The sequence below is a fragment of the Pristiophorus japonicus genome, chromosome 11 (genome assembly GCF_044704955.1).
Source record: "Pristiophorus japonicus isolate sPriJap1 chromosome 11, sPriJap1.hap1, whole genome shotgun sequence".
NCBI lineage: Eukaryota > Metazoa > Chordata > Chondrichthyes > Pristiophoridae > Pristiophorus > Pristiophorus japonicus.
The window spans coordinates 205,507,343-205,520,474 of NC_091987.1; the positions used below are offsets into that span (position 1 = coordinate 205,507,343).

A 13,132-nucleotide genomic window follows, 5' to 3' on the forward strand; every position below is an offset into this window, starting at 1 on the left:
ATGCAAAAAATAATGAAAGTGCACATACCGTTGCTTTAAGAAAGAATTTGTATTTGTATAGCGCCATGCCATGTCCTCGGGATGTCCCAAAGTATTTTGCAAGTAATACAACAGTGGGTTTGCACACAGCAAACTCCCACAGACAGCAAATGAACAAATGGCCAGATAATCTGTTTGTAATGGTGTGGGTTGAGGGAGGAATTTTGGCCAGGACACAGGCAGAACGCCCCTTCAAATAATACCATGGATCTTTTACATCTGGGTGGATCCCATCTACAACATTTGACTTAGGATTGGAGATAAAACAGAGAGATAGGACTCAAACATAGAAACATAGAAAATAGGTGCAGGAGTAGGCCATTCGGTCCTTCGAGCCTACACCACCATTCGATAAGATCATGGCTGATCATTCCCTCAGTACCCCTTTCCTGCTTTCTCTCAATACCCCTTGATCCCTTTAGCCGTAAGGGCCATATCTAACTCCCTCTTGAATATATCCAATGAACTGGCATCAACAACTCTCTGCAGCAGGGAATTCCACAGGTTAACAACTCTCTGTGTGAAGAAGTTTCTCCTCATCTCAGTCCTAAATGACTGTGTCCCCTGGTTCTGGATTCCCCAACATCGGAAACAATCTACACGTATCTAATCTGTCCCGTCCTGTCAGAATCTTGTATGTTTCTATGAGTTCCCCTCTCATCCTTCTAAACTCCAATGTATAAAGGCCCAGTTGATCCAGTCTCTCCTCATCTGTCGGTCCGGCCATCCCGGCAATCAGTCTGGTGAACCTTCGCTGCACTCCCTCAATAGCAAGAACGTCCTTCCTCAGATTAGGAGACCAAAATTGAACACAATATTCCAGGTGAGGCATCACCAAGGCCCTGTACAACTGCAGTAAGATCTCCCTGCTCCTATACTCAAATTCCCTAGCTATGAAGGCCAACATACCATTTGCTTTCTTTACCGCCTGCTGTACCTCTATGCCAACTTTCAATAACTGATGAACCATGACACGTAGGGCTCGTTGCACCTCCCCTTTTCCTAATCTGTCACCATTCAGATAATATTCTGTCTTCGTGTTTTTGCCCCCAAAGGGGATAACCTCACATTTATCCACATTATACTGCATCTGCCATGCATTTGCCCACTCACCTAATCTGTCTAAGTCACCCTGCAGCCTCTTAGCGTCCCCCTCACAGCTCATACCACCACCCAGTTTAGTGTTATCTGTAAACTTGGAAATATTACACTCAATTCCTTCATCCAAATCATTGATGTATATTGTAAAGAGCTGGGGTCCCAGCACTGAGCCCTGCGACACTCTACTGGTCACTGCCTGCCATTATGAAAAGGACCTGTTTATCCCAACTCTCTGCTTCCTGTCTGCCAACCAGTTCTCTACCCACGTCAGTATATTACCCCCAATACCATGTGCTTTGATTTTGCACACCAATCTCTTGTGTGGGACCTTGTCAAAAGTCTTTTGAAAGTCCAAATACACCACCTCCACTGGTTCTCCCTTGTCCACTCTACTGGTTACATCCTCAAAAAAATTCCAGAAGATTTGTCAAGCATCATTTCCCCTTCATAAATCCATGCTGACTTGGACCGATCCTGTCACTGCTTTCCAAATGCGCTGCTATTTCATTCTTAATAATTGATTCCAACATTTTCCCCACCACTGATGTCAGGCTAACCGGTCTATAATTAAGTGCTTTCTCTCTTCCTCCATTTTTAAAAAGTGGTGTTACATTAGCAACCCTCCAGTCCATAGGAACTGATCCATAGTCGATAGACTGTTAGAAAATGATCACCAATGCATCCATTATTTCTAGGGCCATTTCCTTAAGTACTCTGGGATGCAGACTATCAGGCCCCGGAGATTTATCGGCCTTCAATCCCATCAATTTCCCTAACACAATTTCCTGCCTAATAAGGATATCCTTCGGTTCCTCCTTTTCACTAGACCCTCGGTCCCCTAGTACTTTCAGAAGGTTATTTGTGTCTTCCTTCGTGAAGACAGAACCAAAGTATTTGTTCAATTGGTCTGCCATTTCTTTGTTCCCCATTATAAATTCACCTGAATCCGACTGCAAGGGGCCTACGTTTGTCTTCACTCATCTTTTTCTCTTCACATATCTATAGAAGCTTTTGCAGTCAGTTTTTATGTTCCCGACAAGCTTCTTCTCGTACTCTATTTTCCCCCTCTTAATTAAACCCTTTGTCCTCCTCTGATGAATTCTAAATTTCTCCCAGTCTTCAGGTTTGCTGATTTTTCTGGCCAATTTATATGCCTCTTCCTTGGATTTAACACTATCCTTAATTTCCCTTGTTAGCCACGGTTGAGCCACCTTCTCCGTTTTATTTTTACTCCAGACAGGGATGTACAATTGCTGAAGTTCATCCATGTGATCTTTAAATGTTTGCCATTGCCTATCCACCGTCAACCCTTTAAGTATCATTTGCCAGTCTACTCTAACCAATTCACGCCTCAAACCATCGAAGTTACCTTTCTTTAAGTTCAGGATCCTGGTTTCTGAATTAACTGTGTCACTCTCCATCCTAGTAAAGAATTCTACCATGTTATGGTCAATCTTCCCCAAGGGGTCTCGCACAACAAGATTGCTAATTAGTCCTTTCTCATTACACATCACCCAGTCTAGGATGGCCAGCTCCCTGGTTGGTTCCTCGACATATTGGTCTAGAAAACCATCCCTAATACACTCCAGGAAATCCTCCTCCACCGCATTGCTACCAGTTTGGTTAGCCAATCAATATGTAGATTAAAGTCACCCATGATAACTGCTGTACCTTTATTGCATGCATCCCTTATTTCTTCTTTGATGCTGTCCCCAACCTTACTACTACTGTTTGGTGGTCAGTACACAACTCCTACTAGCGTTTTCTGCCCTTTGGTATTCCGCAGCTCCACCCATACCGATTCCACATCATCCAAGCTAATGTCCTTTCTTACTATTGCATTAATTTCCTCTTTAACCAGCAATGCCACCCCACCTCCTTTTCCTTTGTCTATCCTTCCTAAATGTTGAATACCCCTGGATGTTGAGTTCCCAGCCTTGGTCATCCTGGAGCCATGTCTCTGTGATGCCAATTACATCATACCTGCTATCTGCGCAGTTAATTCGTCCACCTTATTCCGAATACTCCTCGCATTGAGGCATAGAACCTTCAGGCTTGTCTTTCTAACACACTTTGCCCCTTCAGACTTTTGCTGTAATGTGGCCCTTTTTGTTTTTTGCCTTAGGTTTCTCTGCCCTCCACTTTCACTTTTCTTCTTTCTATCTTTTGCCTCTGTCGCCATTCTACTTCTCTCTGTCTCCCTGCATAGGTTCCCATCCTCCTGCCGTATTAGTTTAACTCCTTCCCAACAGCACTAGCAAACACTCCCTCTAGGACATTAGTTCCGGTCCTGCCCAGGTGCAGACCGTCTGGTTTGTACTGATCCTACCTCCCCCAGAACCGGTTCCAATGTCCCAGGAATTTGAATCCCTCCCTGCTGCACCACTCCTCAAGCCACGTATTCATCTAAGCTATCCTGCGATTCCTACTCTGACTAGCACGTGGCACTGGTAGCAATCCTGAGATTACTACTTTTGAGGTCCTACTTTTTAATTTAGCTCCTAGCTCCCTAGATTCATCTTGTAGGACCTCATCCCTTTTTTTACCTATATCGTAGTACCTATATGAACCACGACAACTGGCTGTTCACCCTCCTTTTCAGAATGCCCTGCACCCGCTCCGAGACATCCTTGACCCTTGAACCAGGGAGGCAATATACCATCCTGGAGTCTCGGTTGCGGCCGCAGAAACGTCTATCTATTCTCCTTACAATAGAATCCCCTATCACTATAGCTCACCCACTCTTTTTCCTGCTCTCCTGTGCAGCAGAGCCACCCGCAGTGCCATGAACTTGGCTGCTGCTGCCCTCCCCTGGTGAGTCACCCCCCTCAACAGTACCCAGAGCGGTGTATCTGTTTTGCAGGGGGAAGACTGCAGGGGACCCCTGCACTATGTTCCTTGCACTGCTCTTCCTGTTAGTCTCCCAACCCTTATCTGACTGTGTACCTTTTTCCTGCGGTAAGACCAACTCACTAAATGTGCTATTCACGTCATTCTCAGCATCGTGGATGCTCCAGAGTGAATCCACCCGCAGCTCCAGTGCCGCAATGCGGTCCGTCAGGAGCTGCAGCCGGATACACTTCCCGCACACGTAGTCGTCAGGGACACCGGAAGCGTCCCTGACTTCCCACATAGTACAGGAGGAGCATAACACGTGTCCAAGCTGTCCTGCCATGACTTAACCCTTAGATAAACTTAAATAGGCAACAACAATGCTAAATGTTACTTACTGATATAGAAAAGAAAAAGAAAAACTACTCACCAATCACCAGCCAATCACTTACCCCCTTGGCTGTGACGTCGCCTTTCGATTTCTTTCTACTTCTTTTTTGCCTTCGCTCCCTGCTGCAGCTGCACCTGCTGACCTCTTGTAGGCCTCAGCGATTTCCCGCTCCGCCTCCCGGCACGACGCTGCTGCTCCCCGGACTGACGGGCCTCTTGTAGGCCTCAGCGATCTCCCGCTCCGCCTCCCGACACGACGCTGAGGATATTTGACTCATTCAAATAGTTCACACTACTATTTTTATGTAAAGTGTTTATATTATGCAGAAGCTTTGAAACTTGATTTTATAGCTTGAATTTTATTCAGTTTTTGCAAACTTACGTTAATTCTGCAGGAGGCCTATGCTTTGCAAGCTCGCACAACTATCAATGAGCAATCATTTAATTTTTCTCTCCTAGGAATTCAATGAAAAGTTCCTGTACGTAAACCTGTGCAGCTGGAGTAGGGTCCCTGCTCCAAAGTCTGATTCAGACCCAGTCCCTCTTGGTGGAGGGAAATTGGAGGAAATAGTAGAGGGCACAGGTAGGCTACTATTTCTCTGAGTGTTGATATATTGCATACTGACATCATCAAACTATTAGACTGGAGTCGGAGCTTCACAGCTGCACCTAATCCCGTTCTCACCTGCCATTCACACGTGTGTTCTTTCCAGAAAAGATCACTGGATAGAGATCAGAATAGGGAACCTCCGTTAACCGAGGGAACACTGGACTGAATCTTAGTTTTCATAAGAACTTAAGGAAACGGAGCAGGAGTTGGTCATACGGCCCCTCGAGCCTGCTCCGTAGGATCATGGTTAATCTTCGACCTCAACTCCACTTTCCCGCCCGATCACCATTTCACTTGATTCCCCTAGAGTCCAAAAACCTATCTATCTCAGCCTTGAATATACTCAGAGACTCAGCATCCCCAGCCATTTGGGGTAGAGAATTCCAAAGATTCACAACCCTCTGAGTGAAGGAATTCCTCCTCATCTCGGTTTTAAATGGCCAACCCCTTATCCTGAGACTGTGACCCCTAGTTCTAGACTCTCCAGCCAGGAGAAACAGCTTCTCAGCACCCACCCTGTCAATCCCCCTCAGAATCTTAGACGTTTCAATGAGATTACCTCTCTTTCTTCTAAACTCCTGAGAGTATAGGCCCAATCTACACAACCTCTCATCACAGGATAGCCTCCTCATCCCAGGAATCAATCTCGGAATCAATTTCCCACCTCTACTCTGTATGGGACAGGAATGGAATTGTCTAAGGAGCCATTGGAACAGTGAACTTTGAGCTTTAAAGGAAGATTACTTTACAAATTAGTTCTCAACCATCACGATCACTAATTTAGCAATTTGGAACCAAATTTCCAGCAACATTCAGCAGTTTCCATGGCAAATAATACATTTGAAAAAGATTTGAACAAACCCGTGTTGATCCTTCTCTCCTATCAGCAGGTCTGCCAATCTGAGTTTGGTGTTGCATCATTTTGCCTGATGTACCAACACCACAGAACTCGAGGAGATGCTCGAGCCTCTGGTTCACGTCAGGGTGGGAGCTCTTGGAAGAAGGAAGAATAATTCTCATGCTGAGCCTTGACGTATAAGTGGTACACAGTGCCTCACTAATTTGCACATAAGATCATGCAATTATCTAACATTGTAACTTTTAGATAACGTGTACATCTTCAGGGTCCTTTTCGAAGCCTGATGAGCAATGTTCCCTCTAATCTTTTCCCGTGCGCGGTCTCTTTAACTGGCTGCGCAGCCCATTCAAATGTTCAAGCATGTGCGTTTCTTCCATGTAAAAGCTGGCAAGCGGCCTGCGTGCGATGTTCAGACCACTGTGCAGCATAGCGGGAATGTTGCTAATGAGTACACAGCCCTATTTCTTATAGGTTATTAGTAGACCCAAGAAGACATGTTTTTCAGACCAATGTTTTCCTCCTCCTCCTCCATTCCAAAAATATTTTTCCTTTGTTGATTAGCTGGCCACCTTGCTCCATCCATTGGATCATATCAACTTCTCATGCTGTGTCTTGACGTATAAGTGGTACACAGTGCCTCACTAACTTGCACACAAGATCATGATCTTATCCGTGCCTTGAGTGGAGGTCAGGCGCTTCCCTACAGGGACAATTTAGGGAAAAGCGTCTGTCAGCTTGCCTCAGTTCTTGGCTTTCTTGCCTCTGAGTCCGAAGGTCCTGAGTTCAAGTCGAACCCCAGGACTCGAGCACAAAATCCTGTGAAATACTGAGGTAGTGCTGCTCTCTCAGATCTGCTGTCCTTTAGCTGAGATGTTATACCGAGGCCCTGATCACCTGTTCTGCTGATTCAGGTGGACGTCAAAGATCCCATGGTACGCAAAGGAAACATCCAACATCTGTCCCTCAATCACCAACACCAAAACTGCTCTTTGTAGGATCTTGCTGTTTGGGTGCTATGTTTACCTCGCTAGCAATCAGCACATTTCAAAGCAATATATTGTATGCAAAGTGTTTCTAGGAGATATAAGGCACAATATAAATGTAAAACATTCTGTGTTCTGTCTGATCCACTTCTTAGCAACTTATAGAGCAGCATTTACAATGGCCTAGGAATTGGTCACTTATGTGCCTTAGCCTGGGGATGATGTGCACAGACCAAGACACAGGAAAGTTGGGCACCAGGTTCTTCAATCTTGCTATAAAGAAGAAAGTTACTTTGAGTATTTATTTGTTGTTTTAATGTTTTCTTCTGCAGACATTTATTCTGTCACTGATATTGCATACAGCCCAGAAGTCCTTAAGAAAGGAAGTGAAGATCCTGTGGAAAGCGATCAACTGGTACGGCTTGCTATGAAATATATTGAAGAGCAGCACAGCTTACGCCTGTCACACTCTTACGCCCTATTTAAGGACAAGATAAAAGGAAGTAAGAAGCAGATGAAGCAACGGCTGACTGGAACAGCAGGCCCGGCACAAACTGACAAGGAGATGACATCGGGAGAAAGTGGTGTCTCGTTGCTTCAACAGCTGACCAGTCTCAAATCAGCAGACAAGGAAAATGACAAAAATAACCCCCCAATTTGGTTGCCGAGTGACATCAGGCATCCTAAGAAGTCAGGACTCATTGAGGAGATTTCAAGTACGGAATTTGACAGTGGAAATAGAGCAGAGACTCCAAGATATGAATTATCGCTCATTAAAGATGAAAATGGAAAAGCAAAAACAATTCAATTGAAGGTAGAGCTGCCTGGAATAACCTCTGTCGCAGAATGTGATCTCAGTGTTTCGAAGGTATGTGCTGGATGTAGGTCTGCTCTGATACCCAAATGCACTGATTAAAAGTCTAAGTTGAAAAGCATCTTGTAAATCAGAATACCTAATTCACAAAAATCCATTTCTCATTCATACACACAAAACAGGGATAACATATGAAGGAGAAAGCAGAGTGTTCTGCCGGTATCCCAGCTAATGTTTCTCCCCATTTCCTGATCATTCGGGTCATTGCTGTGTATGGAACATCGCTTTCACAATGGCGGCCACATTTGCTTCCACAAGTTACTGCAGTCCAAAAGAAAGTAATTCACCGTGTGAAATATTCCAATGATTTGATAAGGTGCTATATAAATACACGTGTTTTTAATTCTTTCTACTTGTTAAAGGGGAAGTGCTGGCACAGAGGCCCCAATAAACTACATGCTGGAATGGTAGGGCACAGCTTTATTCCAGGTTCCTGATCTGAATCATTTGGTCGTATGGCAGTGCTGAGCGGAGGCCAGACCCTGCCTGGGCTGGAAAACTAGGCAGCCAATCAGTAGTATGAGCCTGGTTGGCACAGAAATTAGGTCCTGAGATTTCATTTCTGAGACTTGGGTTCAAATCTAGATCAAACTGATGGAATGAAAGTTTCCCTCGTTGTAAGTATCCAATCCAATTTAGCTGCCTAGACTCTAAGCTCTGGAATTCCCTCCCCAAACCTCTCCGCCTCTCTTTCCTCCTTTAAGATGCGCCTTAAAATCTCTTTGATCAAGCTTTTGCTCATCTGCCCTGATACGTGGCTTGGTGTCAAATTTTGTTTTATGACACTTCTGTGAAGCACATTGGGACATTTTACTACGCTATAGTGCCTATCTACTAAGCGCTATAGAAATACAAATTGTTGTTGAGGTTAGATAGTCCCAGCCCAGCCCAATACTGCCCCTAATTGACAATCTCACTGAAAGACAACAAAGTTCTTTCATGGGAAATGAAATGGAACTGTGTATGTGTTACTATTTACCCTTTAGACTGGAAGATTGCTGTATTTCCTGACGTATATCACTTTTAGGTCATGTGTGCAGAGCATAAATGTAGCCCAAATAACAATCTCACTCAGAATCCACAGGTTGGCTGTAGTGGAAAATGGAAAACTGGCACAATGATACTCTTTTGAGGGTGGAACTGGGGCAGGATGGAAGGAATGTCACTCTGTATCTGAGTATGCTGTTTCTTACTGTGCTTGATGCTGACACTAGCACTAACATCACTCACCTTGAGAGCACAAAACAAGATCATTGTGAGCTGCTCTCTCACATGTTCAAGCAACTGGCTGCAAGCACCATTGGCAAAAACATGGGAGCAAGTGTGTGGCCTTTGTCCTCAGGCACAGAGGTGCATGACATGGATAACTACAAGAGAAACATCGTGGTTTGTTGTAACGTTTATATATTTTTTATTCGTTCACGGTCAAGGCCAGCATTTATTGCCCATCCCTAATTGCCCTTGAGAAGGTGGTGAGCCACCTTCTTGAACCGCTGCAGTCCGTGTGGTGAAGGTGCTCCCACAGTGCTGTTAGGGAGGGAGTTCCAGGATTTTGAACCAGCGACGATGAAGGAATGACGATATATTTCCAAGTCAGGATGGTGTGTGACTTGGAAGGGAACTTGGAGGTGGTTGTGATCCCACGCGCCTGCTATCCTTGTCCGTCTAGGTGGTTGAGGTCGCAGGTTTGGGAGGGTTTTATCTTACCAATTCAGAGTTTGATAAGTAGTGGCAAACGGCTTGAATGAGTGTTATGAGAGATACTTCCTGGATATTGCAACTTGCTAGATGGACCACAAAGATCTTTTCCAGTTTTGCATATTCCTATTTTTCTGTTTTATTCTTTATAGATGAACTTGTTCAATATAGACAAACAACATCGCTGTTGTTTATCCTTTAATTGCAGTTGGATTAGTCAATATGGCATGTCTGACTAATCCAGTTAAAATGTATTTATTTGTAAGAGGGATTAATAAGTTAGAGAGCTTTTGATGTTTTTAAACCTATGATTTATGTGCCGTAAGCAAATCAAATGTGTTGTCTTCGATAGGGAAAATAGTAGATGTTGTGTGAAAGAGATGGACTTGAGGCACAAAATGGCCTTTACTCGCTCTGTACTTTGTTTTTAAGATGCAAGTAGAGTTTTGTTTCATTCATTCATGAGATGTGGACGTCGCTGGCAAGGCTGGCATTTATTGCCCATCTCTAATTGCCCTTGAAGATGGTGGTGAGCCGCCTTCTTGAACCGTGCAGTCTGTGTGGTGTAGTATTATAGTTTCTTTGGGTTTTTGTTTGATACAACTGAGTGGCTTGCTTGGCCATTTCAGAGGGCTGTTAAGAGTCACATATAGGCCAGACCAGGTAAGGACAGCAGATTTCCTTCCCTTTGAACTCGTGTCTGCGGATCATTGGTCCAGGCGTCTGGATTACTAGTCCAGTAACATAACCGCTATGCTACCGTTCCCCTGTAAGTGAAAAGTATATATTGATGTTACATCCATCAACTCCTCTTGGCCCCCCAACAAGAAAACCAACTATTATATTTCTGTATATTTAGTTCACAAAAAACTCATTTAATCAGATTTTAAAATTTATATTTACATTCTATATTTTATGAAAAAGTAATGTTGATTTTGACATTTCTGATTTATGTTTGCTTCCAAAACAGGATGACCTCGTCATTGATGTCCCCAAGAGATACAGGCTGCAGCTTGACCTACCAGAAGCCATCAATGAAGACATTGTCACTGCAAAATTCAACAAAAAGACCCACATTCTGTCTGTGAAGATGTCTATTCTTAGCAATTAATTGTATTGCACATTTCTCCCAATAAAATATACACATTTTACATTAATTAAATGCCCGGAGCAAAACTACATCTAAGCAGATTGCTCTAGTGCTACCATTTTTAAAGGACATATAATGTATGGGAAAAATATTACATTAACAAAATATGAAAGTCCAAACATTTTATTGAAATAGGGAGAATAGCATTCTAATTTACATAGAATATACAGCACAGAAACAGGCCATTCGGCCCAACTAGTCCATGCTAGCGTTATTCTCCACTTGAGCTTACTTATCTATCAGCGTAACCCTCTATTCCTTCTCCCTCATATGCTTATCTAGCTTCCCCTTAAATGCACGCTACTATTTGCCTCAACCACTCCCTGGATAATGAGGTTTCGTCTGAATTCCCTATTTGATTTGTTAGTGACAATCTCTGTCAAAACTTCCATAATTTTAAATACCTCTATTAGGTCATCCCTCAGATTTCTCTTTATCCTTTCCTGATAGGAGGTATAACCTCGCAGATCTGGCATCATCTTTGTAAATCTTTTTTGTACCCTCTCCAGTGGCTCTACATCCTTTTCATAATATGGCGACTAGAACTGTACACAGTAGTCCCAAGCAAGGTTCAATACAAGTTTCGCATAACCTGTCTACTTTTCAATCCTATCCCTCTAGAAATAAACCAAATGTAATTGCAATATACACTCCAACCTAGAGTGTAAATAGCTTCAAGTATGGACTTAGTTATATATCTTGGGAGAGTTAAATGTCAATTTGAGAGTCCAAATGATCAAAAAGTATGAGGACATGCCCATCGAATTAAATCCTATAGTAGGATAAAAAGGATTAAGTACAGTTTCAGGCCCTGAGTGCCCTACAGATGATATCAGTCACTCAATGTATTGAGCTCTGGTTTCACTCATTAACACAACTCTTGGTCACTTCAAGGCAAGTTCAATGCTGCATATAATTCTTAAATTCAGTCAATTACTACAGTAACTTCTGTGCACAGGCTTCCAGAAATCTACAGATCATTTAGCTAATTATCTGGAAAAAAAAGAGAACCATTAGGTTAACCATTCTCACTGAAGTCTCTGCAATCTTCAAGACAAACTTCTTGTGTGATCAACTAAGCAATATTCCTCACCCTCCCCACTCCCGAGGATATTTGCCTCCCCCTCCAATTCGAGTCTACCTCGGCCACTCACCACCCAAGACTAAATGGATGGAAGGGCAGGTTACTCCGAACATCAATGCCTATCTGAACTAAGTCAAGACGTGGACAAGTTGCCCGAGGATGGCCCCTCTCCGATTTTCCCAACCTGAACTGTGGGGTGTTGGCAGAGCTGGGAAGTGACGCTGCTGAACTCGAGCACTGTTTGAGCCTGCGTGTCACTCCATGGCACCATAGGGTTGCGCTCCAGTACCCGACCAGTGAGGAAAGCTCAAAATAATGATTAAATCTTGCGGGAAAAAATTCCGAATGCAAGTTTCACAAGGATGTTTTGTCGTCAGTCACCAATAGATTTTCACTAAGCATTGTAAAAACTTCCTTTGAAGAAAATACAGGGACCAGTGAGACATATGCTATATTGTTAATTATTAAACTAAACTTTGTTTTATTAACTGCTAACAATTGTGTGGTGGAATTCCTTGCAACTGTTCTGTGCTGCAACAGACTGGTTGTCAGATTTAATTCCAGACACAGTGACTTCTTACTCTTAACTGTGCAGCATCTAGCAAGGGGGTAAACTGGGAGGGAAGCCAGTTATATCAGGGTATTTTTTAAAAATTATTCATTCATGGGATCGCTGGCAAGGCCAGCATTTATTGCCCATCCCTAATTTCCCCTCGAGAAGGTGGCAATGAGCCGCCTTCTTGAACCGCAATTCTGCCTTGCCTCTTGCAAGAGCAGCATTGTAGGAGGCCTGGGGAAAAAGTGAAGGATTGATGAATAAATCACCTAGCTTATGTTCAGTGTGTCACTGACAGTGCAGCCAGTAATGGTAAGTTATCCACATCTTACAATTCCATAGCACAATGCATTGGGATATAGCGTCATGCCAGGACTTTCATATAGATGGCAATAGATACAACAGAAGATCTACACACTAGAACAGCTGGATGTACCATGGGGGTTTGAAACTCATTCCTATTTTAGAACAGAATATAAATATTTCCACTAATGCAGAAGTGTGAATGTTTCAATTTATTCTCTGTTTTCCCTAGTGAAGGGGGTTGTATCCTGCTCCTAGGACACGAGGTAGTGTGTGCATGCATGCGCTGTATGATTCACCTATTGATGCGTGGAATTAGGAACTCACCACATGGGGAATACTGGATGCAAACTTAGAACCCACCATTTCCTGGTAGCGCACCTTTAAGATCTGAAGCACTACTTTATTGTAGTACTTCAGAACCTAAAATTATACAGGCTACAATGAATTTTTAAATGTCTAAATGAGACTGCCACTGTAAGGCAGTCTCCTATCCTTTTTCACCAAGCCGCTCTATCCCAGACCTTTATTGTTAGCATTGAAACGAAGCGTGCAGGAGCAGGGGTGATGCTCCCTGTTATTTACCAGGTGCCAGAAACAGCATGTATGGCTAAGATCAGGAACTCTGCTGGGAGTAGGAAATAATGGGCATA

General features: G+C 43.4%; 1 protein-coding gene across 2 annotated transcripts in view; it reads left to right on the top strand.

Moving 5' to 3' along the window:
• Positions 1 to 12,668, top strand: part of pih1d2 (PIH1 domain containing 2) — an 18,272-nt gene extending 5,604 nt beyond the window's left edge. For both annotated transcript variants that reach the window (XM_070894431.1, XM_070894433.1), the window contains 3 exons: positions 4,822 to 4,945; positions 7,147 to 7,682; positions 10,357 to 12,668. In XM_070894431.1, the coding sequence (XP_070750532.1) occupies positions 4,822 to 4,945; positions 7,147 to 7,682; positions 10,357 to 10,497 (801 nt within the window). In that variant the 3' untranslated portion in view covers positions 10,498 to 12,668. The remainder of the gene's footprint in view (positions 1 to 4,821; positions 4,946 to 7,146; positions 7,683 to 10,356) is intronic.
• Positions 12,669 to 13,132: the final 464 nt, after the last annotated feature.